The 26,383-nt window shown below is 48.8% G+C and overlaps 1 protein-coding gene across 1 annotated transcript in view; it reads right to left on the bottom strand.

Moving 5' to 3' along the window:
* Nucleotides 1-11,297: 11,297 nt before the first annotated feature.
* Nucleotides 11,298-26,383, bottom strand: part of LOC311188198 (butyrophilin-like protein 1) — a gene marked incomplete at its 5' end in the record, with an annotated part of 35,047 nt that continues 19,961 nt past the window's right edge. Inside the window, 8 exons of the mRNA XM_084259352.1 lie at nt 11,298-11,751; nt 15,561-15,687; nt 17,353-17,379; nt 18,374-18,400; nt 19,608-19,808; nt 19,931-20,212; nt 22,932-23,279; nt 26,271-26,292. Of these exons, the coding sequence (XP_084115478.1) occupies nt 11,424-11,751; nt 15,561-15,687; nt 17,353-17,379; nt 18,374-18,400; nt 19,608-19,808; nt 19,931-20,212; nt 22,932-23,279; nt 26,271-26,292 (1,362 nt within the window). The 3' untranslated portion in view covers nt 11,298-11,423. The remainder of the gene's footprint in view (nt 11,752-15,560; nt 15,688-17,352; nt 17,380-18,373; nt 18,401-19,607; nt 19,809-19,930; nt 20,213-22,931; nt 23,280-26,270; nt 26,293-26,383) is intronic.

Below are 26,383 nucleotides of genomic sequence, written 5' to 3' on the forward strand. Positions count from 1 at the left end.
GAGGAAAACAGATACGGTGATGTGTCCACACTGACAGGGAATTGGGTTTTTGGCCGGCACAGTAATGATTTCCAAGCCTTTACTGACCGGCTTACTTCGCTACCCCTTAGGCAGGTTCCCCACAAGGTGGGGGTTTTCCTGAACTATGCTTACGGGGACGTCTCCTTCTATGACATGAATGATAGCTCCCACATCTTCTCCTTCCCTCCTGAGTCCTTCTCTGGGACCCTCCTTCCATGCTTCATCTGTTATTCAGGAGATGTGTTCATGACCCTCTGCCCCCTGGATGCTGGGCCCCAGAAGCCCTCTGTGCCAATGAACAATCCCCCTTCTTTGGAGGAGCCTGCGAGTTCCCCAGGGGAGGGGATCCCCTCAGGCTCTGGTGTGGGTGGGGCTCCCCCAGGGCCTGAAGCTCCCCTCCTCCCCTGCACCCCTGAGACTGTGTCCCCATGAGGCCCCTCCCTGCCCAGCCCTGCCCTGGGCTCTTCTTGGGGCTGCAGGTTCCCTGTGGACAAACCTGTGAGTGAGTCCCGGATGCTGGAGTCTTGTCCTCCTGCTCTGAGTGCAGATTCCTGGGCTGTGGCTGTGAGGTCAGGTCAGGCCTTGTGCTGAGACACAACTTTGAACCTTTTTAGGGTATGTGAATTCTTTCATGAGAAATCATTTATCATTTGGTAAAGAATATATTTAATAGGGATTTTATGCTGTTAGGACAAGAAAAGGCATGAGCTCTGAATGGAGTTCACTAAATTAATTGGAGTTTACTTTATCCAACGTGACTTTGTGTGGAGGAAACTAGAGCCTGATGGAGAGTCCCCAGATCCATTTTTAGGCGTCTGGAATATCTACCAGGAAAATCTGCCTCTAAAATATTTGGGGAAATGGCAGACAATGGACTTTACAGGAGCCTAATATTCTGTTATCTGCTTCCTACTCTGGAATGGATGAAAAACACTTCATTTAATTAAGCCTGATGAATTTCTGTTACCAGTGATAAACTTGCGGTGTGTTAATTTGGTGAACTCAGAAGGATCTTGGTTCTTCTTTTGTGTCAACACCATTTGGAAAGCAGATAACTGCTCCCTGAATTAAGATGAGAATGAAGAAGAGACTCTCAGACTCCGCGTGACTTGGGGAGCTGGGACCTGATCTCCAGGGATCCCTGTGCTAACTTGGTCCTTCCACACACTGTGGCAAAGGGTCATGGGAACCACAGCTGCCAGAGGACTTGGGATCCTGAGCCCCAGACCTGCAGGGAGGAAGGTGTGATCCTCCCCCAGGGGACACTGGGGTTCTGATGGGAGGAGAAGACAGAGAAGGGGATGGGTGGGGGAGGAGTCAGACACCATGACAGTGTGTAAATATAAAGAGACTGTAATGGTTTTAACAATTTCTCTTGTGTGTGTTAATTTGTATTTATTACCCATTGTCTTCATTTGTCATCTTCCCTTGTGCTTATACAAGTTGCTGCAGTCTATGTGTATAATAGAGTGTTGGGTAGCAGAATAGATAAAGGTATTGTGAGCCATTTTGAGAAATACTTACTATGGCATGTTAGATGCAAAAATTGGGGCTGTCTGTCCCCTCATGTTGGGGAAAGGTGAGCACTTCTTCACTTGTAAAGGCAGCTTTCCCTTGATATTTAAAGATAAGCCATGTATACACTGTGAGTGTGGGGCTGAGGAGTCAAATGCCTGGACTCTCCCATCACTCATTTACTGCCGTGGCTGTGAGAACAGTCAGGTCAGGCCTCATGCTGAGGCCACAGGTGGTGAAATTGACTGACTTGAACCTGTTTGGGATAGGAAGAGTGTTACCGTGGGAGATCATTTTTGTTTTCATAAAGAAAATATTTCAGGGCCTCCCTGGTGGCGCAGCGGTTGAGCGCTGGGTTGCGAAGCTGCCCGCAGCCTCTGAAGCGCCAGTTCGATCCCCGGCTGCTCCCCGGCCACCAGAGGAGGGTCCCACATGGCGCGCAGACCTCTCCTGCCGCCCGCTGCTCCCCTCAGCAGTGTGCTTCGGTCCTTCTGCCTGCTCTGCTCCCCGCTCTGGCTCTGGTGAATTCCCTCTCCCTCCCGTGCTTCTGACTGTACCCAGTGCTTGTATAAATTTAAAAATAAATAAATAAATAAAACACAAATGTTTAAAAAAAAAAAAAGAAAAAGAAAATATTTCAAGGGGTTTTCATGCTGTTTTAACAAGGAAGGGAATGAGCTATGAATTTGTGTCCTAAGTTAACTGAAGTTTATCCAACTTGAGCTTGTGCTGAGGAATCCAGATCTGAGGAATACCTTATGTTTATGATGTATTTTTTGGGTAACAGATGAACAGTTGGATTGTGACTGAACTTGAGAAATAAGTAATATAGATACAAAGATTGGCGCTGTCTGTTTTGGAGATGTGTAAAGGGAGCTTCTCTTGGTACTTAAAAACATACACTTGTGTTGTGTGGTTGTTCATATGTGTGTGAATTGTGTGTGTGGAGCTGAGTAGTCACAGGTGTGGACTCTCCCATCACCCATGTGTCGCTTCCTGGCCCACATCCCCCACGTGCCCTCCTGTGTGACCTGGAGCTGGACCCCAGGAGCGTGTCCCTTGGCCCCTGCACAGAGTCAGGATGAGCCCTGGAGGGGACACTCCAGTCACAGCCGAGGACACGCATCTCTCCTGGTCGTGCTGCTTTTCTTCTGGATCCTGCGATGGGATGTTTGTCTTTTTTAAGATTTACCCTCAGCTACTATCCATGAAATTTTTCCTTCTATTGTTCCACAAAACTATTAAAAACTGATAAGTAAGGTATGTGTCATGTCTTTTGATCTAATGGGGCATTACAGAGATTTTGTAATTAGATTCAAACTTATGGAACTATTTAGAAAATGCACAAGGTTTGACTTGGGTTTTTCTCATTAATTAAGGATGTGTTTGCTGTGAAATCACATGCTGTCTGTAACACAAAAAGGAGAATTCCAAAGACTAATTTTTTTATCCATAGATAGTACAAGTTTTGTTCTTTCTTAGTATATTTTATTTTAAGTTGCTTTCATGCTGGACAACAAAGGATCTATTCTTCAAAATCCTCTTTGTAGCCTGTTGCAATAATACCAGTGTTGTCACTGATTAATTAATAATATTAACTGTTTATATATTTCCTGAGAGTCATGTTTATGATTTCATAAACTTTACACAAGATGACTTATTTCAAGACAGATTTTTATACAGGAAACTTTGTATTGATTATAGTAGAAAACTTTTATGGTAGTTATTTTAAAGTAAATGCATTCAAATCCCCCCGCTTTCAACATAAAAATGAGAAACTGAAATCCCAGCTATCACACAGCTCAGCACCTCCCCCCGCAGAGCTGAGGAGCAGCCTGAGGAGAGGAGGAGACACCAGGCCCCAGACAGGATGGGGCAGACCCTGGGTCTAGACTAAAGCTGCTCATCTGACACTCATGGTCCTTCTCACCACAGGAGCTTGTCCACCCCCAGCTGAGCCCCAGAGCCCATGTACCCAGAGTCCTGGGTGGGGCTTGTCCCCTTGTCTTCTGTGAGCTGTTCCCCATCCCTCCTCTTCTCTCTCTCTCTCTCTCTCTCTCTCTCTCTCTCTCTCTTTGGGCTCAGGGAGAGTCATCTGAGGAGGTGAGACCTTCATCCAGAGGGAGGGGAGCCCCCAAGTGGGCAGGTCGGGGGGACTTGGGAGAGTGAGAGTGTCCTCAAGATCCTCCTCCCAATATGGCTTCTGATTCCTCTCATGGGGACCCCAATTCTCTCTCAGCTCTGTGGGGACCATGTCATCACTGTGACCTCAGGCAGAGCAGACATGGCTCCCTCAGCCCTGGGCCATTCCTGCCTCCTCTCTCACTTCCACTGGGCCCATCTCTCATCCTTCTATGTCTGTCATTTCCTTCCTTCATATTCCACAGTCACTTGGCCTTTCCCATGTACTTGTTATAATCCTGTGTTGATCAGGAAGGTGATCCATGTTCCACCTGATCATCCTCTCAGGTGTCCCAGAGACATGAACCCCTAATTTGGGAATAACTGGAATCTGCCCTTTGACCAGCTGACCTGGGAAGCCAGAAGTCACCCTGCTCCAGGGGAGAAGTGTCCCCTGCTGAGAGCAGCCCTAGGCAGGAGGCCTCACCCTGAAGGGGGAGGGGAAGGGAAGGCCCAAGCCCAGGGGGCAGGTCCCCTTGTGGAGGGACAGTCTGTCTCAGTATTGGGGTCTCTCCTCTGCCCTCCTGCTCTTTAGTCAAGGGAGGGGTTGTCTCAGAAGATCTGGGAATAGAGGGGGATGGTAAAGGGGGATCAGGGGACCACTTGTACCTGTGGGTGTGAATAGAAGATTCTAGTGCCACTGGGTCTCCTGTGTGACCCCTGATGCAGGGAGCAGCTGGTGGAGGAACCCAGAGAACTGACTGCCAGGAAAAAAACTTGTGCAGAGCTGGTCAGGGCAAAGAGAGGCTGCTTCTCCCCCACAGAAGCTGGTCTCTTGGGGAACAGTGAGGGAGGAACAAGCCTGAGAGCAGTGCAGGGGGGCAGGTGGACCAGGTGAGGGGAGAGGACAGGGCAGAGCTGAGTCTCCCTGGGCAGGCAGGGGGTGGGTGGGAAGTGCAGCAGGACAGAGGGACACTGCCCTATGAGCCAGGGCTCTGGGAGGAGCCTGAGAGCTCATTGGCAGGAGAATGGGGAACAGGAGTGTCTGGTGTGATCTGAGGCTTTTTCCCAGCCCCAGCTCTGCGGGGACCAATGTCATCACTGTGACCTCAGGCAGAGCTCAGCAAGGGTCTGCTCAGCCAGGGAGCTGCCACTGGTTTTCAGAGTAATGTGGACACAGAGTTCAGAGCCTCATGCTCTGAAAACCTTGTTCCCTTTTACATTTCTTAAAAGTTCTTTAAAACCCTCTGCAACTTTTGTATGTGTGTGTGTGTGTAGAAAATGGTTGTAGGCCAGAGGTGTGTGGGAAGAGGATTCACTAGAGACAGAGTGGTAAAGCCCTCTACCTCTTGATTGTGAAGGAAGGGACAGTGGAGGCCACTCCTGTGGTCTCAGGGGAGGTGGTGGCAGAAGTGGGTGGGGGTGTCCCTGGGGTGAGTGTAGAGAACCCACATCTCAGGTCTGTTTTCACTTGTGGGAGCCCCCACCCTCCCAGCCAAGGAGTCCCCCTGTTGCTGGAGACCCTGTCAGCTGGAGGGCTGGGGAGAGCTGGGTCTGCAGGCCCCACAGTAGCTGGGCTGTGACTTGGGCCTGCAGAAGTCAGGGCTCCGCTGTGTCCTGCTCCAGAACTACCCTTGGGACCATCCACTTCCTTCCTCCATGGGCATCTGGATCCCCACACTGGGCTTGTCCCCCTCTCACTGGTGTCACATCTGGGAGGAAGGAGAGGGTGGGGTAACTCCCCAGACTCCCTCCCTGACAGGTTCCTCCTTTCCTGTTGAGGGAAAGATGTGTAAGAAAAGAAAGCAAAAGGCAGGTGGGAGGGAGGGGAGAGGAGGGGAGGGCTCCCAGCACTCAGAGCAGAGACACGGGGATGAGACAGTGCTGTGGAAACCAGGGGATGTGGCTTCCCTGGAGACTCAGGGCTGGAGCTGAGGGAGCTTCTCAGCACCTCTGCCGGGAGCAGCCTCCTGGATAATGTTTGGTTGGACAGAAGCGGAGGGAGAAGAGAAGAAGGGGAGATGGGGGTCAGGGGGATGCAGGTTCCTCTGAGCTGCTCCCCTGCAGCCTTGTGAGGAGGGCCTGTGTCTGGGGGGGCAGCTGAGGGGGCACAGGGGTGCTGAGGAGCAGGAGCTTCACCCCCTGCTGAGAGAGGAAGGGACAGGAAAGGGGGAGCCTGTCAAGGTGGGAGTCTGGGGAGACACCCCACCCTCTCCTTCCTCCCAGATGTGACACCAGCGAGAAGGGTTCAAGCCCAGTGCGGGGATCCAGGTGCCCGTGGAGGGGGGACGTGGACAGTCCCCAGGGCAGCTCTGGAGCAGGACACAGCAGAGCCCTGACTTCTCCAGGCCCAAGTCACAGCCCAGCCACTGTGGGGCCTGCAGACCCAGCTCTCCCCAGCCCTCGAGCTGACAGGGTCTCCAGCAACAGGGGGACTCCTTGGCTGGGAGGGTGGGGGCTCCCAGAAGTGAAAACAGACCTGAGGTGTGGGTTCTCTACACTCATCCCAGGGTCACCCTCACCTACTTCTGCCACCACCTCCCCTGAGACCACAGGCGTGGCCTCTACTGTCCCTTCCATTCATAATCAAGAGTTAGAGGGGTTCACCACTCTGTCTCTGGTGAATCCTCTCCCCACCCACCTCTGGCCTACAGCCATTTTCTACACACACACACACACACACACACACACACACACACACACACACACAAAGATGCAGAGGGTTTTAAACAACTTGTAAGAAATGTAAAAGGGAACAAGGTTTTCAGAGCAAGAGGATCTGAACTCTGTGTCCACATTACTCTGAAAACCAGTGGCAGCTCCCTGGCTGAGCAGACCCTTAGCTGAGCTCTGCCTGAGGTCACAGTGATGACATTGGTCCTGGCAGAGCTGGGGCTGGGAAAAAGCCTCAGATCACACCAGACACTCCTGTTCCCCATTCTCCTGCCAATGAGCTCTCAGGCTCTGCCCAGGGCCCTGGCTCACAGGGCAGTGTCCCTCTGTTCTGTTTCCTACCCCCCCCCCGCCTGCCCAGGGGGACTCAGCTCTGCCCTGCCCACTCCCCTCACCTTGTCCACCTGCCCCCCTGCACTGCTCTCAGGCTTGCTCCTCCCTCACTGTCCCCCAAGAAATGGGTTTCTGTGGGGGAGAAGCAGCCTCTCTTTGCCCTGACCAGCTCCCCGCAAGTCTTTTTCCTGCCAGTCAGTTCTCTGGGTTCCTCCACCAGCTGCTCCCTGCATCAGGGGTCACACAGGAGACCCAAGTGGCACTAGAATCTTCTATTCACACCCACAGGTACAAGTGGTCCCCTGATCCCCCCTCACCATCCCCCTCTATCCCCAGATCTTCTAAGAAGACCCCTCCCTTGACTAAAGAGCAGGAGGGCAGAGGAGAGACCCCAATACTGAGACAGACTGTCCCTCCACAAGGGGACCTGCCCCCTGGGCTTGGGCCTTCCCTTCCCCTCCCCCTTCAGGGTGAGGCCTCCTGCCTGGGGCTGCTCTCAGCAGGGGACACTCCTGCCCTGGAGCAGGGTGACCTCTGGCTTCCCAGGGCAGCTGGTCATAGGGCAGATTCCAGTTATTCCCAAATTAGGGGTTCATGTCTCTGGGACACCTGAGAGGATGATTCGGTGGAACATGGATCATCTTTCTGATGAACACAGAATTATTACAAGTACATGGGAAAGGCCAAGTGTCTATGAGAGGTGGAATATGAAGGAAGGAAAGGACAGACATAGAAGGATGAGAGATGGGCCCAGTGGGATTGAGAGATGAGGCAAGAATGGTCCAGGGCCGAGGGAGCCATGTCTGCTCTGCCTGAGATCACAGTGATGACATGGTCCCTGCAGAGCTGGGAGAGGGTTGGGGTCCCCATGAGAGGAATCAGAAGCCATATTGGGAGGAGGATCCTAAGGACACTCTCACTCTCCCAAGTCTCCCCTAACCTGCCCACTTGGGGGCTCCCCTCCCTCTGGATGAAGGTCTCACCTCCTCAGATGACTCTCCCTGAGCCCAGAGAGAGAGAGAGAGAGAGAGAGAGAAGAGGAGGGATGGGGAATAGCTCACAGAAGACTAGGGGACAAGCCCTGCCCAGGACTCTGGGTACATGGGCTCTGGGGCTCAGCTGGGGGTGGACAAGCTCCTGAGGTGAGAAGGACCATGAGTGTCAGATGAGCAGCTTCAGGGTAGACCCAGGGTTTGCCCCATCCTGTCTGGGGCCTGGTGTCTCCTCCTCTCCTCAGGCTGCTCCTCAGCTCTGCGGAGGGAGGTGCTGAGCTGTGTGATAGCTGGGATTTCAGTTTCTCATTTTTATGTTAAAAGCAGGGGATTTTTAATGCATTTGCTTTAAAATGACTAGCATAAAAGTTTTCTACTATAATCAATACAAAGTTTCCCATAAAAAATCTGTCTTGAAATAAGTCATCTTGTGTAAAGTTTATGAAATCATAAACATGACTCTCAGGAAATATAAACAGTTAATATTATTAATTAATCAGTGACAACACTGGTATTATTGCAACAGGCTACAAAGAGGATTTTGAAGAATATATCCTTTGTTGTCCAGCATGAAAGCAACTTAAAATAAAATATACTAAGAAAGAACAAAACTTGTACTATCTATGGATAAAAAAATTAGTCTTTGGAATTCTCCTTTTTGTGTTACAGACAGCATGTGATTTCACAGCAAACACATCCTTAATTAATGAGAAAAACCCAAGTCAAACCTTGTGCATTTTCTAAATAGTTCCATAAGTTTGAATCTAATTACAAAATCTCTGTAATGCCCCATTAGATCAAAAGACATGACACATACCTTACTTATCAGTTTTTAATAGTTTTGTGGAACAATAGAAGGAAAAATTTCATGGATAGTAGCTGAGGGTAAATCTTAAAAAAGACAAACATCCCATCGCAGGATCCAGAAGAAAAGCAGCACGACCAGGAGAGACGCGTGTCCTCGGCTGTGACTGGAGTGTCCCCTCCAGGGCTCATCCTGACTCTGTGCAGGGGCCAAGGGACACGCTCCTGGGGTCCAGCTCCAGGTCACACAGGAGGGCACGTGGGGGATGTGGGCCAGGAAGCGACACATGAGTGATGGGAGAGTCCACACCTGTGACTACTCAGCTCCACACACACAATTCACACACATATGAACAACCACACAACACAAGTGTATGTTTTTAAGTACCAAGAGAAGCTCCCTTTACACGTCTCCAAAACAGACAGCGCCAATCTTTGTATCTATATTACTTATTTCTCAAGTTCAGTCACAATCCAACTGTTCATCTGTTACCCAAAAAATACATCATAAACATAAGGTATTCCTCAGATCTGGATTCCTCAGCACAAGCTCAAGTTGGATAAACTCCAGTTAATTTAGGACACAAATTCATAGCTCATTTCCTTCCTTGTCAAAACAGCATGAAAACCCCTTGAAATATTTTCTTTATGAAAAGAAAAATGATCTCCCATGGTAACATTCTTCCTATCCCAAACAGGTTCAAGTCAGTCAATTTCACCACCTGTGGCCTCAGCATGAGGCCTGACCTGACTGTTCTCACAGCCAGGGCAGTAAATGAGTGATGGGAGAGTCCAGGCATTTGACTCCTCAGCCCCACACTCACAGTGTATACATGGCTTATCTTTAAATATCAAGGGAAAGCTGCCTTTACAAGTGAAGAAGTGCTCACCTTTCCCCAACATGAGGGGACAGACAGCCCCAATTTTTGCATCTAACATGCCATAGTAAGTATTTCTCAAAATGGCTCACAATACCTTCATCTATTCTGTTACCCAACATTATATTATGTACATAAAGTACAGCAACTTGTATAAAAGCACAAGGGAAGATGAAAAATGAAGACAATGGGTAATAAATACAAATTAACACACACAAGAGAAATTGTTAAAACCATTACAGTCTCTTTATATTTACATACCATCATGATGTCTGACTCCTCCCCCACCCACCCCCTTCTCTGTCTTCTCTTCCCACCAGAACCACGTCAGTGTCCCCTGGGGGAGGATCACACCTTCCTCCCTGCAGGTCTGGGGCTCAGGATCCTGCTTCTTCTGGCAGCTGTGGTTCCCCTGACCCTTTACCACAGGGTGTGGAAGGACCAAATTAGCACAGGGATCCCTGGAAATCAGGTCCCAGCTCCCCAAGTCACTCGGAGTGTGAGAGTCTCTTCTTCATTCTCATCTTAATTCAGGGAGCAGTTATCTGCTTTCCAAATGGTGTTGACACAAAAGAAGAACCAAGATCCTTCTCCTGAGTTCACCAAATTAACACACCACAAGTTTATCACTGGTAACAGAAATTCATCAGGCTTGATAATATTAAGCGTGTTTCATCCATTTCATAATAGGAAGCAGATAACAGAATATTAGGCTCCTCTAAAAGCCTATTGTCTGCCATTTCCCCAAATATTTTAGAGGCAGATTTTCCTGGTAGATAGTCCAGACCCCTAAAAATACATCTGGGGACCCTCCATCAGGCTCTAGTTTCCTCCACACAAAGTCACGTTGGATAAAGTAAACTCCAATTAATTTAGTAAACTCCATTCAGAGCTCATGCCTTTTCTTGTCCTAATGTTGTAGAGCAACCCCGATACAAAACGGGGTGCCTGACTGTGGGTCCTCACCCGCGCGCTTAAAGGACTTATCAATGCTCTACTGCAGGCACACGTGAAAGGTTAATAAAAGGTTTGTTTACAAGGGATGGGGAAATGAGGAAATGTACAGCTCTGGGAGAAAAGCGGGAGACAAAGTTTTAAATGAGTCCTACCCGATCCGCCGATCAGGAATCCCAAAATGGCGCTCTGAGAGCTGGCCGCCAGCCAGGAGCGGTGAAGCCAGGAGGCGAGCGATCGCGAGCCAGAGAGCCAGCCCAAGGCCCACGTGTTTGGTTTTTTATATCCAACCTGGCTGCCCAACTCCACCCTCAGGTCCCAGCCACCCTCCCTTGGTGGTGATGGGATTTGTCTTTCCCAGTGTCCTGATGGCTTTGGTCTGGAGTGGGGGTGGAGTCCACAAAGCCTGTATGGGATTAACTCAGGACATCACTTCCCCCTAACACTAACAGCATAAAATCCCTATTAAATATATTCTTTACCAAATGATAAATGATTTCCCATGAGAAAATTCACCCTACCCTAAACAGGTTCAAGGTTATTTCTCAGCACAGGCCTGACCTTGTTAGGGGGAAAAGGATGTCCCAAGCTAATTCCATACAGGCTTTGTGGACTCCACCCCCACCCCAGGTCAAAGCCAAAGACACTGGGAACTCCAAATCCCATCACCACCAAAGGGAAGGGGGCTGGGACCTGTGGGTGGGGTTAAGCAGCCAGGTGGATACAAAAGGCAGACATGTGGGCTTTGGGGAGCCCCCATTTTGGCTCCCACCAGCTCGCAGCATCGAGCCAGCTCTGAGAGTGACTTTGGGTTTCCAGGTTGTCCGATCGGGTAGGACGCATTAAAGACTTTATTTTCCTATTTTCTCCCCCTTTTGTGTGTTTGTAGTAGAGTATTCGTAAGTCCCTTTAAAGCGCGTGGGTGAGGACCCACAGCCAGGAACCCGTTTAATATCGGGGTTGCTCTATAACAACCTGACTGTTCTCTCAGCCATGGCCCAGGAATCTGCACCCAGACCAGGAGGACAAGACTCCAACATCAGGGACTCACTCACAGGTTTGTCCACAGGGAACCTGCAGCCCCACAAAGAGCCCAGGGCTGGGCAGGGAGGGGCCTCATGGGGACACAGTCTCAGGGGTGCAGGGGAGGAGAGGGGGCTTCAGGCCCTGGGGGAGCCCCACCCACACCAGAGCCTGAGGGGATCCCCTCCCCTGGGGGACTCACAGACTTCTCCAGAGAAGGAGGATGGTTTATGGGCAGAGAGGGCTTCTGGGGCCCAGCCTCCAAGGGGCAGAGGGTCATGGACACGTCTCCTAAATAACAGAGGAAGTATGGAAGGAGAGTCCCAGAGAAGGACTCAGGAGGGAAAGAGAAGATGTGGGAGCCATCGGTAATATCATAGAAGGAGACATCCCCGTGAGCATAGTCCAGGAAAACCCCCACCCTGTGGGGAACCTGCCTAAGGGGTAGTGGAATATCAGGGTTAGTAAAGGCTTGGAAAACATTTCTGTGCCGGCCAAAAACCCATTTCCCTTTCAGTGGGGACACAGCACCGTATCTATTTTCCTCATCTTTCCTCCAGACCCCCAGTGCCCACCAGGTTTTGTCTGCATTTCTGACCTCTACTTCCCAGTAACAGCGCCCTGATGTGATGCCCTCAAGACCCAAAACACTGTATCCTGATTCTTTTCCATCATGATGACAGGTCAGGCTCTTGTCAGGAGAGAGGACAATTCTGCTGTGGCAAGAACCTGGATCCAGAGTGACAGGCCCTGCAGAGAGAGAACCCCTGCGCCAGCCTGACATAACAAGGGCACACACCTCCTCACCCCAGATACTCAGCTTTATGGGGAGAGGGATATGTCCCCTGAAATGAGAGCGTGGTGACCCAAGCCCACAGCCTCCAAGCAAGAGAAGGAGCCACAATATTACTGGAGGTCAATTTTGTCACAGGACCCCTGGGGACTGGCCTGGACCCCAAAGACTAAGGAGCCCCTTCACCACGCATGACCACTCATCCCCAGCCCAACTGTGTGATGCCACAGCTACCCCCACCGAGGGTGCAGAGTTTGTGCAAAACCTGCAGAAGCCTGGAGACGTCGGGGCAGGTGGGCAGAGATTTCCCCCCTAATTGTGAATAAATCTATTTGTCCAAGAAGGGGGAGAGACAGGCAGAGAGAGAGAGAGAATATGACACAACGTGACTGAGTTGCATGTGGGAGTGTCTATGACATGAGTGAGGAGACTCAGGACACTCAGCAGAGGGGTTCTAGGGGGAGAGAGACGTGCACAGCTGGGAACATGGACACACACTGAGAGGATCAAACACTAGTGACAACTTTTCACATTTTCATGTGTGGTGGAAACAAAACCATCCCCCCAGACAGAGAAGAACACAAACACATTGGATTGACACACTGTTTCCTTCAAGAGGAGCCCAGAAAGATGGAAGCTTCAAAGTAAAACCTCTCTCTAGAAGCAGAATAATGACTTCAAAGGTGTCCATGTCCTCATCCCATGAACCTGTAAACATGTGTCCTTGACAGAGGAAAGAGAAACCTGCAGGTGGGACAGAGACAGGGACCTGGAAACAGGGATGTTACTGAGGATCATCAGGGGGAACCAATCCCATTAGCCTTAATAGCCAGGACCCTGCACCTGTGCTCAGAGACAGTCACATGGTGACGGCAGCAGGGCCATAAAGAAGCGGCACGGCAGGCAGTGTGAACAGAGAATGGGGTCCCCAGTCAATGCAGGGGGCCCTAGATCCTGGGAAAAGAAGGGGATCCTGAAAGGAAGGAGCTGCCAGACCCTGGAGTTAGTCCCAGGACACAGTCTCAGGTGTCTGCCCTGCAGGAGTGTTAGATGATAAACTACTTGGGTGAGGCTGCTCAGGGTGTGGTGACGTGTGTCACCTGATGCCCCATGTGGGGGCCAGGCAGGTGAGCAGGGCCCTGGCAGGGGAGGGTCTGGAGGGAGCACCAGGACCCCAGGATGCACGTCGACACATGAGGACCCCGAAGTGTCACCTGCTTTGGGGGGAGATGGAGGAAGAGAGAGGGGCCTGGAGAGCAGGCAGAGAGGGAAGGACAGGTGAGGAGAACAGGACAAGGACATGGGACAGGAGGAAGAAACCAGAAGTTTCATCAATTTGCTGACCAGAAACAGATCTAGACCCTGACTCTGCTCTGGAGGGAGGGTCACCCACAAGCCCTAATGACCAGACAGGACGAGCCCTGCCCCCCTCAGCATGTGCCACACAGGTTCTTAGACCAGTGGCCCCAGGGGAGCCCCTGAAATGACTGAAAGGGGAGCACAGGCCCTTCTCCCCCAAGGCCCCAAGGCCATGTCATCCCCACCCCACACCTGCCTGGGAAGGAGGAAGCAGGTCATTCCCCAGCACTCAGGTCAGACACAGCAAGACGCTGAGAGGCCATCAGGGGAGAGCATGAGTTTCGCAATGGTGAAACAAGGGAGAAAGGGGGAGAGAGGAGAATCCAAGATTCACATTTATAGGGATAAGGAACAACATCTTCTTGTGCACATGGTGAGTAAATGTGTGACACTAGCCACACCTGCACAAGCTCACTCAGAGAAACTGGCATTTCCATCTTTGCTTGATAAGAAACAAGATCACATGCAATGATTGGGTGGCATATATGTGACCTCTTTGTAAAAAATGGAGATTATAAATTTACTTGTTTTTGCTGAGACAATAGTTGACATCCAGCTCTAATGCTCTACACCACGCTTCTTCATACAACAATAAAAAAAAGAGGGCTTGGAGGAGAACAGGAACAGGAGCAGTAGGAACAAAAAGAGAAAATCAAAGTGGTTTTAATGTGAGACACAGCGTGCCCAGGACTGTGTGTGCACGTCACTGCACTACTCAGTTAATTTTTGTAGCAAAACTTTAAGTAAAAAATTTTTGTTAAATTTTACAAATAATACGAGATCACACATGTATCCATCTGTGAATCTGTCAATATCAAAATGTGGATTCTAGTGTATTAATGGTGCTTCATTCAAACACATCATTCTTTTTGCATGCCAAAGGAAAGTTTATGTTAAAATGTATGAGACATGAACTCAGCAGAGGCTGGAATGATGGTAAAGACGATGCTATGATCCTCACTGTGTGGAAATGAACTCCAGGGGAACCAGGGAGACTCTCAGGAGGGTCCTCACACTCCTGGTCTCAGGACCCTCCTCCACAGCCCCTCTCTGTGGCTCAGGGTCTGTGTCCAGGACCATAAACAAACCCCTGAGCAGGGAAAGGGTGTGTGACTCAGGCTCAGGAGACTCAGATCGCCCTTCACCAGCATCTCTGACCTTCCCTGCAGGACCCTGTACAACCCTGCCCTGGGGTTACTGGGGACCTTATGTGAAAAGCAACGCAATTACATGGTCACCTCAATAAATGCTTTTTAAAGTGTGACTTTATCTGAAGTACTTCAAAAGGCCCACTGTGTTTCATTCCCAAGCCTTGCACAGCGTCTTCACAGCACAGATTCAAACTGGTGACTGTGCCCAAACCTCTAGAAGGCTCTTCTCCCACAATCCCCCCTCCTTCCTTTCCCTCTCTATCTCCATCTAGAATTTTCTTTCAAATTTCCCCCCTGTTCTTTGGGAATGGATTATAATCATTTTAGGTTTGTTCTTTTCCAGTCTACATAGTTACCTCTTAAAAAAAAAAAAACCTACTTAATAGCGACCATGAGACAGTCAGATAAAATTCTCCTTAAAAAGAGGACGGTTCTGAAAAATCACACATTGTTTATCTTGTTACAAAGACACAAAAAATACAGCCACATGCACACACACACACACACACTGGATTTTACATGTAATTTAGACCTTTCACAGGCCCCTGCCCAGGAGTCATAAACTCCCCAGAAGCTCTGACCAGACTCAGATACCTGCTCTAAACAACTGATTCCTCAGCACCCAAAAGGGATTACAAGAAAAATCCAGCTTGGACATGAGTAAGAGCATGCATGAGAAGACAGAGAATCAAGAGGAAACAGGAAACAAAAACTAGATCCAAAATAGGACTGGGATTTGGGATCCAGAAGGATCCATAACCCAGGACCCCTTAACAAGACCTGAATTGGAAGCAGGAAGTAGAATGTCTGGAATTTTCCAGAAATCAGCAAATCCTGAACCACACACTTGTCCCTGCTGCAGCCTCTCCTCACACTGACCCCCACTGTCCTCACCCACAGGAAGGACCAGGTAACAAGGGGTCAGAGAGTGTCCTGAACCCACATGACCTGCAGGGAGGACAGGGCAGGTGGAGACAGGTCTGTGCTCACAAGGGGGGCCCTGCAGTTCTCAGATAGAGGCTCCAGTGTGAAGGAAGACCGGAGACCCAAGGTCCTTTCGGTAGGGTCCCCTAATAGAGAAGGGACAGAAGTACTGGGAGCCGCACTACTCATGTCATCTGACAAAAGTCCGGCATGGGGCAGATTTCTGAAAAATCAGGAATCTCCTTAGCTGACTCTAAGATTCTCCTCATTTGTCTATGGCTAGTTTCTACCATTGCTAAAATACGCATTTAAAAGTAAAACTGCAAATACTGATCAATCACTGAATAACCAATTTGATGACAAATGGCACTGCATGACACAAATATTATGTTTTTTAATAAAATTAGTGGTCCTCTGCCAAAAAGGCAGCAATTCAACATTTGGCTTTACATTAACAAAGTGAAAAAACTTCTAGGAACAAAAGGCTGTAAACATCTATCAGCCAAGTCTTTGATATAGAGATGTGGTCTCTTGAGGCAAGAGCTAATTGGAGAAAGAAATTCCTTTACTTTAAAGTTGAAGATAACAGTTGGGTGGCAGAGGCGAGCCATGCTCCAAGTATGAGAAAATTCCTCATAAACCAGGAGATGCCATAGTTGACTCTTGCTAAATTCTTCCTGTTTGTTTAGGGCTAATATTCCCCTGGAGGTGACAACTGGTATGGTAGCTGTTAGAGTATGCATTCAAGAATAAGTCAACAGCAATTTTGTGACTGGTTGAGCTAGTAATCACCGCAGCACAAATAATGCACTCGGAAATGGTCAATGTTACAACTACTGATAAGTCACATATTGACCATTTTTGAGAATCAAAGGCTATAACCATCTCCGCCCCTGCCCCTGATGAAATATTTGTAGTTCCTTAGAACAACAAGCAGCAACCTTATGGAAGAGGAAATTGCCCCTTGATCTTATAGTTATATAAGGAAACTAGGCTGACTAGATAAGTAGAGAAGCAATAGGTAGAAAACTCTTTGTTTAGATTAGGAGACTTCCTCCCTTAATTGAGAGCTGGGGGCTAGGGCAGAGTCAGTGCTGCTTGCCTGGCATTAACACCCTCCAGGCCCTTGGTTCCTTAATATCAAATCAAGATTAAAACAATATACTATAGATGATGATTTCTATATAAAAGCCTGCTGTTTTTTACCTTAATCAATTAGTTATATGTTAGTCTAAACTTTATAGGTTAGTTAGAAATAATCTCTTTGTCTCCCTTCCCCCAGGTAACTTCCTGCCCTTTGTTTCCCTCAGCCCTTAGTTAATCCTTCACCATGGCAAACTTAGAAATGTTAGTTGCAGACACAGGCTTATTTGCTAGTAATACAATAACTGTTGGATTGTTTAAAGTAAATAACTACTTTGAAAACATTTGTTTAGCAACTGTGCCTTCTTTAAGACAAAGAATAATAAATGTTACACCTCTGCCAGAAGGCAAACAGACCCTTGGAAGGCAAACAGACCCTTGTGGCTCCTGAAAAAGAACATGTGATAATTGTTATCTTCCTACCTTATGCTTGTGCACTCACGATTTGCTTAGTATAAATAAAGGGCTGCTGAGACCCTCAGCAGGATGATGCCTGCACCCTGATCAAGTGTCTGTGTCTCCTCATTCCCCTTCCCCTTCCCTTACCATTCTCTACAATTTCACCAACACAGTCCCATCCTTCAGGAACCCCTGACACCCAGACTGCTGCAGCTTGCAACACAGAAGGGAGACTAGGAGGGAGTCCCAGGCCCCTCAGGGCCACTCACCTGCATACAGCTGGGCCTTCCTCCAGGCTGAAAGGGAACACACAGGTGAGACCTCAGCACAACCAGCTGCTCATGTGACCCACAGGCCCTGGGCTCCCCCTATTCTGCAGGTGAGACTTTCTAGGGGGTGAAGGGGAGAGGCTGAGAGGTCATGACCTCTTGCCCTGTGCAGACAGCAGGGGGTGGTGGGAAATCCCCCAGCTCAGATTAGGAGCCTGCAGGACAGACTGACCCAGCCCTGCCTGTTGCTGCTGTGGGACTTTGGCAAGTCACTGAGCAGCATTGGGCCCCTCAGCCTTCAAAGCTCCTGCTTCACCTGCTAGTCAGTGTTGCTACACAGGATCAAAAACGTTATATGGGAAGATATTTTTTAACGGACATATTATTCCATAATTATTACATTCAGTATTTCCTTGGAAATTAATGGGAAGATGAAATAAAAAGACAACATGGACATCACACCAGCTCCAGAGTAGAAATGGCCCTTCTTCCTCCAGTGCAGTATTTCTAGTGATAAACACTCTCTGGGAGAGGGAAAGTCCCCCCACACCCTCCCAGGCAAGGTCACCCCCGTCCTCTCCCAGCACCACTGATCAGCATCTTCAGGAGCAGAGAGAACAGACTTTCCTTGGGGTTGTTTGGGGAGAAATGTCAGGAGGGGATTACACTCCTAAACTTCAAGAGTCCATTTACTTTTCAAATCCCAGAGCAGCTGCTTTACTTTCAGGTACTGACCAAGAACCAGATGCATTGAGGACTAGAAAGCCAGCACCATGGTGGGAAAGTCAGGGCTGGAATGAGACCAGGATGCAGGAAACTCTAAGGGTCACCACCCACCAGGATCCCAAGAATGGGGGAAAACAGCACCCAGATCTGGAAAGCCCATGGAGCAGGGTCCTGCCTCCTACAAGCTCCCACTTCCACCCCAGGGAAGGGGCCCCATGTCTGTGCTGAGACACCCAAGGGGAGGGACCCCTGAGCACAGGGGACAGGGACCCAGGACCCCTGGAGCATCACTCACCAGCCAGGTAAGCTGCCTTCCTCTGGTCTGAAAGGCAACATGGGAATCAGGTGAGCTAAGAACCAGAATGTCTCCTATGCAGGGGATACAGAGAGTTCAGGAGGGAGAGCAGAGCTTACCTAGAGTTGCCTGGAGCTCATCTGCAAAAGAATTAAAAATATAAGCATTAACTGACCCTATAGACAAAATGTGTGCCTAGATGCCGCGGACCAGCACAGCAGTAGACGATGAGGCCGTCTCAGGGTTGAGAGACTGCGCAGGGTGGTCAGGGATTCAGTTAAAGAAATGACAAACAGACACACTTTAAGAGAGAGTGTAAATCTGAGTGCGCTTTTATTAAGCTAGTGGTCAGTATATATATGTTTTTCTAAAGGCATAGGAACAGTGAACATCAAAGAGATCAGTTTGCTCATAGGCTTAGCTTAATTAACAGGGCAGTGATTTATGTCCGAAGTTACATCTGGACCTAGTCTCATTCCTAATTGGACAGGCTATTAATTCTTTTTACTGTTCTATATAATTATTTTCTAGTTGTACTAACTATTACTATTACCTACTCATTTTTACTCATAATTAATTGTCATGGGTGAATTTATTTTATAATGCAGTTGATATCATAGGTACTAAAGTCAAGCACATAATAGAAAGATTATTAAACAAACAATTCTATTATTACACAGTGTTTAGTAATGTTTCATTTGGATTAGCCTGTTTATTAAATTATGTATGTTTTTTTAATTAGCAATCAATGACCAGAAAAAGGAAAGATTTTAGAGAGACAGTTGTAGCAGAATAAAGTTTGTGGGCCTTGAGAAAGCGAGATAAGGTTCCAGGTGGTCAGCATTTCTTTTAATCATCTCTGTGGCGGCTTCTGGTGGTCATTATCTCTTGGCAGGCATTCGGCTTCTCTGCATCTTAGAGAGTTTGCTGTTCTCCCCCTGCGCGCATGGTTCCTTGCCCACGCCGGACCTCAGGGACCATGGCAACAGCCATTAGCCCTGAGGGTCACTGCAGGGGGAGGTGCAGCACTAGAGAAGATACAAAAATGAATCTCTCTGTATCCTAGACGTTCCACCTTCAGACCAACACGAGCCTCCAAGCTCCACTGTCCCCTCTAGGACTCAGCACCTGCTCTATCTCCCTGCAGAGGGACCCTGGGCTCTGGCTCTGGTGTCAGCTTGTCCCTCTCAGCACCCACTGCCACACTCACCAGCCTGGCCCTGTCCTGCCTTACCTGTGTCCTTCAGGGCCTCCTCCTTGGTCTGTCTGTCCTCCTCCTTAGCCCGGCACAGATTCCTCTGTTCCTGCAGCTCCCGCATCTGTGTGGAATGTTCTCTCTGGGTGTAGCAGGCAGCCCCCAGGAGCAGCATCAGCAGCAAGGGCAGGCTCACCAGAAAAGCCGGCTTCCAGGGAGAGGCCCGGGGGAAGAAGGGCTCTGCAGAAAGAGATCAGAGACCCCAACAGGACACAGCCCAGGACAGCCCAGTCCAGCTCACCTGGGAGTGTCGGCCCCTCCCTCTGACCCTGCAGGGAGTAGGGAAGGGGGGCAGCGCTGACCTGGGATGACAATGGCCATGGCCTTCTCCTGGCCCAGGACAGGGTTGAGGATGGAGCAGGTCACGCTCCCCGCAGAGCTGTCTCTCACCACCAGAGCGGCCTCCACGCTGAATAGCCCCTCAGTGTCCTGGGCCTGGACCTTGGAGAACTCCAGGAACTGCTCCCCACGGGGGTCCCTCCACTGCATCTGGGGCTCTGGGAACCAGCCCGAGGCCGTGCACACCACGCGCACCCCATCCTCCTCTGGCCCCGTGATGTGCACTTGGGGGGCAGAGCCCACACCTGCGGAGGGAGATGAGAGTCAGGTGGGGCAGGACCCTCCTGTGCACACCTCCAAGGAAGGCTGTCAAGGTGCAATCTGAGGGGTCTGGTGGAGACCACCCCTTGGGGAGCAAGATGATGACCTGACATGTTCATCTCTGCCTTTCTACCTATTATTTTTATAATTATATAAACATGTTCAAATCTTTGTAGAATTCTTTTCTTGTTAGAAGAGTACACCTTATAATCCATAAACAGCTGGATTTTCTCATTTCTCAGCAACCTCTCAGCCTCCATCTGGCAGCTTCTCCTTCTAGTGCATTCTGTTCTGGGTGATTCAACCAAAGTCTCCCTTTGTCCACTCCAGTCTCCAAGGTTCTCTCATCCAGTCTCCCTTCTTTCAGGACACGCCTGACCTCATTTTGAAACCACCTCCATTTGGATGGGTCACTTCCCTCTGAGTGTGGCTTGTTGTGACTTGGATCTCTGCGGAGCCCCTTTCCTGACTTTCCTCCCTGCACCTGCTCCTTGAAGGCAGCACAGTCCCAGGGTCCAGTCCTTAAAGCTCCATCTTATCTCACACCCTCTCCCAGGACTTCTTCTCCCTCAGCTCCTGTGTCTCCTCATACATCACTTCCAGATATCACCTCACCAGCCTCCCCACCTCCCTCCCTGATAGCCCCATCCCTGTGGGGTACATCTGCCAGGATTCCTCACATGCTCTTCACAACTGAAATTCTACATCTGAACTCATGCTGTTGTCTCATCTGAGGTAAATTAGTGATAAAAATGTTCCTAATTCTTCATCCATCTTCATATCAGGATCACACTCTGCCAAGTCTGGGTTCAGTCATGTGACTTCATGTGTCTAATGATCAGCTCATGTGACTCAGCAGAGGTTTAAAGTGCTGGCCCCTTGGGTCTTCCCTCTGCCATCTCCATGGAAGGACATCATAGTCCAGGTGCTGAAGGATGAGCTCATGGAGCAGGGCCTGTCACCAGCCTTTCCCCCTGAAGCTGTCCTCCCTCCGCCAATACTCAGTGTCCATCATTCTTGTAAACAAGCTCAGCCAAGGTCCACATGGTGACCTTTTCATCTGACAAAAAAATGTAGGAATATGTTCAGTGGAGAATAGTCAAGTCAATCCCAGGTGAGCTGAAGTCCCCTCCAGCCCATGTGAATACAAGTCCATTACTACAGACCCCTGAGAGATTGTTTTCTGTGGTTGTTACACAGCATCACTATGGTAACCGGCAACTGATACACATTATCAATGTTCCTGACATTAAATAACAGACTCTACAAAACCTCAGAAGCCTCTGCAATCCCTTCTTCCACTTTAAATTCTGTGACCCAAATCTCCTCAATCAATTGGGTTGTTTCTGAACATCACTGACCCCACCTCCTGTGCACCCACCACCACTGTGTGAACCAGCCCCCCTCTCCACCCCGTAACTGCAGCCACAACTCCAGACACTGTCCCACCCTTGTCCTCCCCACTGCTGCCAGAGTCATCATGCTAAGCGCTGCTGTGCTGAAAATCTCCAACAGCTCCACATGCAAACACCACAACATGCGCACCAGGACTCCTCTCTGTGACTCCTCCCCAGACCACACTTCTACACCTGTGCCCTCAAGGCCCAGCACCCCAAACTAAAGAATCTAACTGCTGTTGCCCACAATCACCAGGGCCTGTGGACTCCATCGTCTTTTCTGCATCTGATCTGAGGGCTTTATAGAACCTGTTAGATATAATAACGTCCCAGCTCAAATATCTACATCCTATGGAGGTTTTTATGATTACCTTTGGGAGCATTCATCAGCCACCCTTGACCTCACTGCCATGTACTTACCACATTTTTTATGAGAGTATTGTCACCTCACAACACCCTGCCCCTCTCTCTCCCCCACCAGCCATGAGGACTCCATGTGAGTAGATCACACACCAAACATACGCTCCCCCCAGGTCATTCACATGGGCTGTGCCTCCACGTTGGAATTCCCTTCCCTGTGATGTACAACATGCCTGTAGCCAGCATTGTTGTGTGATGTGTAGGGAAGTTGTTAAAGGACAAACTGCAAAGAATTTTTTTTTCACAATGAGGAAATTTTCCCTTTTGCTTCATTTTCTTTCTTTTTTATTAAACCTATAATAGCAGACAGATGTGATTTAACCTATTGTGGCCATCAATTCACTGCATATATAAATCAGTCATTATGCTGTATGCCTCACATTACTTATGATACATATTAATTATCTGTCTATAAACTGGGGAAAAAGGAACACCCACACATCAGATATCTACTCAGCTGTATTCCCACTTCCCTGGAGTCTTTGCTCCCATGGCCCCAGCCAGAGCTGCTATTTATTACTGCAACCTCCCCTCAGCCCCAGCCCCACAGTGCTCACCCATCTCCCTGCTCCATTTAGCTTCCTGACCTCATCCCTTCTCACTTCAAAAAGTCATTTATGCCCTGGTTATTTATTACAATTGCTCTCTCTCCCACTACAAATATAAACTCACAGAGTGAAGAACTTTATTAGATTTGCTTTTGTATCCAAGAGCTTAGAACAGGGCCAGACATGTGGTAGGGACCCCATATATTTACATTTCATAAAGCATGAATTAATAAGCCTTTTCTTACTCATAAATGAAATGAAAAACTAAATTCCATTGCCCTTATTTTCTCCCCAATTCCAAAACTCCAGGACTCTGAGATATTTAACATGTCACCAACCTGCCACCTGCAGCTCCAAGCTGGCTTGCTCATGGAAGACTCCGTTGCTGAAGAAGCAGGTGTACAGTCCGTTGTCGGCAGCCTGGACCTTGTGGATGGTCACAGCAGCTTCCCCCTCACGGAGGAATTCCCCCACCAGCGAGGTCCGCCCTGCATACTGGGCCATCAGCTCCTCATGTTGTTCCTGTCCGTCTTGATAGGTGAACACTGAATCCCAGACATTGGACCAGAACCACTTCAACTCCATGTTCTCTGCATTCATGACTGGGTCCAGGGAGCAGGGCAGTGTGGCATCCTCACCCAGCTCTGCCACAATGGGGTCTGAGGGGCCAAGCACATGGAAGCTCTCTGTGAACACAAACATGGGAGTTAGAAAGGGTGAGAGACACAGTCATATCAGGGAACACACACCATCACTGGGGGAGGCCCAGGCAGGCTGAGGGAGGGTGTCTGATGAGCAGACAGCTGACATGAAGGATTAGCAGTGACAATTCTGAATCTGGGAAAGATCATCCAACCACAACTTTTGGTCCAGAAATAATGTCAAAGATGCTCCCTCATTCACTAGTGTACCTGATAGCAGAACTGTCCATAAAAAAACTCTAAAACCCTGGTTCTCACCTTGACCATCACAATCACCAGGAGGGCTTGTAATTGTAAAATGCCAGGACCCTACCCCAGGTCTGATGCAGCAGATTGGGATGTAGCCAAGAATGTGCATTTCAAAAGAGTTCTTGGGGGACTAAAAGGTGTCTGAGGAAATCCATTTCATTACACAGAGGACCATCAATGTGAATGAGTGGACAGGGCACCCAGAGAACACCAGGCTTGCGACAAAACTGGACACTCTCATACAGCTGTCACCAGGGAGACAGCACCAAAAGGGACACAGAGGAGAGTCATGCTTCACTGACTAGAGTTAGGCAGAGAAGACACCAGGAGGCTGTGGTCAGGGTGGGGGAGGCTGCAGCACACACTGTGGGGCTGTCACCCAACCAGGCACGTGACCCTGGGCAGGGAAAGCTGACAGTGAGGGGCTCACAGCTCTGACTGGGCGCTCCCAGCTAACAAGGTCCCCAGTGAGGAAACAAGGCAGAGCTGGATGCACCCCCACTAACCTCTCAGGACTGGCCCCGCCCTCCTGAAGCTCAGGGACAGTGTGCACAGGGAGAGTCTCAGGGCTGAACTGAGAGAGGGGGGGTCTGGGTGCCACAAGCATGAGCTCACATGCCCCAGCCAGAGCACCTACCCCAGAGGCTGGATGACCGTAGGCCCCACAGTCTCTGACTCAGCATCTCAACATCAGGTCTCTAGTTCTGCATAAATTACAAGTCTAAAAACACAACAGGGTCACCTGATGGAAAGCAGAAGTAGTTCAACTCTCTAAGTTACCACTACAGATGCATTTTTTAAAAAAATAGGAAATGTAAAGCAGCAAAGCAAGTCCCAGAAACTTGAGATCTCAAGGGAACATGATATCACAAGATGAGATCAATTCTGCAGTATGCAACTACAAAGATATGGAAGATCGCATCTTACTGTCAGGTAGAGTTCAAATTGCCATAATAAAGAAAGTCAAAGAAATGGAGAAAACACAGAAAAGTGAATCAAAAAAGATAAAACAAAATTCAGAACAATAAATGAATGACTTGGAAAATAAAATCAGTGAAAAGAAAATAGAAATTGAAGCTTTAAATTAACATCACAGAGATGGGGCTGTAAAAAAGATCAGCAGAGAAGCTACTCACTCTGGAGAAGCTATTGGAGCAGAATAGACCAAAGAGAAGATCAAATCAGTGACCTCACACTAATAAAGAATAATTGTCGGGGCCTCCCCGGTGGCACAGCGGTTGAGCGCTGGGTTGCGAAGCTGCCCGCAGCCTCTGCAGGGCCGGTTCAATCCCCGGCTGCTCCCCAGCCACCGGAGGAGGGTCCCACATAGCGCGCAGACCTCTCCTGCCGCCCGCTGCTCCCCTCAGCAGTGTACCTTGGTCCTTCTGCCTGCTCTGCTCCCCGCTCTGGCTCTGGTGAATCCTCTCACCCTCCAGCGCTTCTGACTGTACCCAGTGCTTGTATAAATAAATACATAAATAAATCTTTAAAAAAAAAAAAAGGAAACAACCTTCAAGGTAAATGCATAAAAAACTAAGCCTTACACTAAAACTCATTGTTTCAGTTAGATATTTACCTAACAGAGTGGACAGCCGCCAGTACACCCCTATCAGCTAAAGTCTAAGCATCAAAAGACTCTTCTATTCATATGGCCTTCAGCTGGAAACTAGTTGCTTTTTGGTTATCAGCTAACAGGATGTTCTGCCTAGAAACTTCTTAACACAATTAACTTCATTTAAAAACTTTCCTAAGAAACTCCTAAAAAGCAAAGGAAGGACTTACTATAATTGTTGTGCTGGATTACTTGTCAGGCAAATTCAATAAATTGTCTCCCATTGTCAAGTGGGCCAAATTGTTTTATAACTAATTTCTAAACAGATAATTTTCCATGCCATTTACTTACAGTATGCTGATACATATAATTTATTGCCTAATATACTTTCTGATAATTTTTTCTCTTTTTATGACCAAGAACAAAAAACAAAGGGATGCTAGATGTTCAGCCCCACGGTGTGAGGCCCTTTTTCTTAGCTGCTTGCCAGTGTCTTATCTGGCTGGGACAACAAGGCCCCCCTGCAGCAAATAATGGACTGAATTAGAAGAAAAAAGTAAAAAATTAAACAAAACTGGAAGAACTAACCAACTCTATAGGAAAGGCAACATAAGCATAGTAGATATTCCACAATTTGGAGAGAGAGACAGGAATAGAGGTACATTCAAAGAAATATAGCAAAATGACATAAATACACACACACATAATAAAATAGTACTCAGATTTTTTTTTGAAGATTATTTTATTTATGTGTACACACAAGATGTGAAGTGTAGGCCAGAGGTGCGGGGGTGGGGTATGAGAGGACTCACCAGAGACAGAGTGGGGAACAGAACAGGCAGATCTACTGAAATACACTGCTGAGGGGAGCAGCAGGTGAGTCAGGAGAGGTCTGCTGCACCAGGAGGGTAGCTCCCTAGCCAGGGATCGAACTCCTGTTACAGTGACTGATGATAGCTTGATAATGCTGAGACTTAACCTCTTGTGCCACCAGGGAGGGCCACAGACATTTTTTTTAAATAAGTTAAATCATGTCATTTAAAAAAACATGGATGTAACTTGAAAACATTTATGCTAAGTCAAATGGACAAAGGCAATTCCTGAAGGAAGAGCTCCCAGAGCCGCTGGGCCCCACCCACCAGAGGGAGACACAGGACCAGGAGAGAAGCACTCACCTTGGGACCCCCCAGGTGGCAGCTGGAGGAGGAGCAGCAGGGAGGGGAGGAGGCAGAGCACAGAGCTGGGGCAGGAGCAGGGCGCCATCTCCTCGGGGCTGGGGAGAGAGAGT

This window comes from Talpa europaea, assembly GCF_964194135.1.
Source record: "Talpa europaea genome assembly, chromosome: 2".
Taxonomy (NCBI): Eukaryota; Metazoa; Chordata; class Mammalia; order Eulipotyphla; family Talpidae; genus Talpa; species Talpa europaea.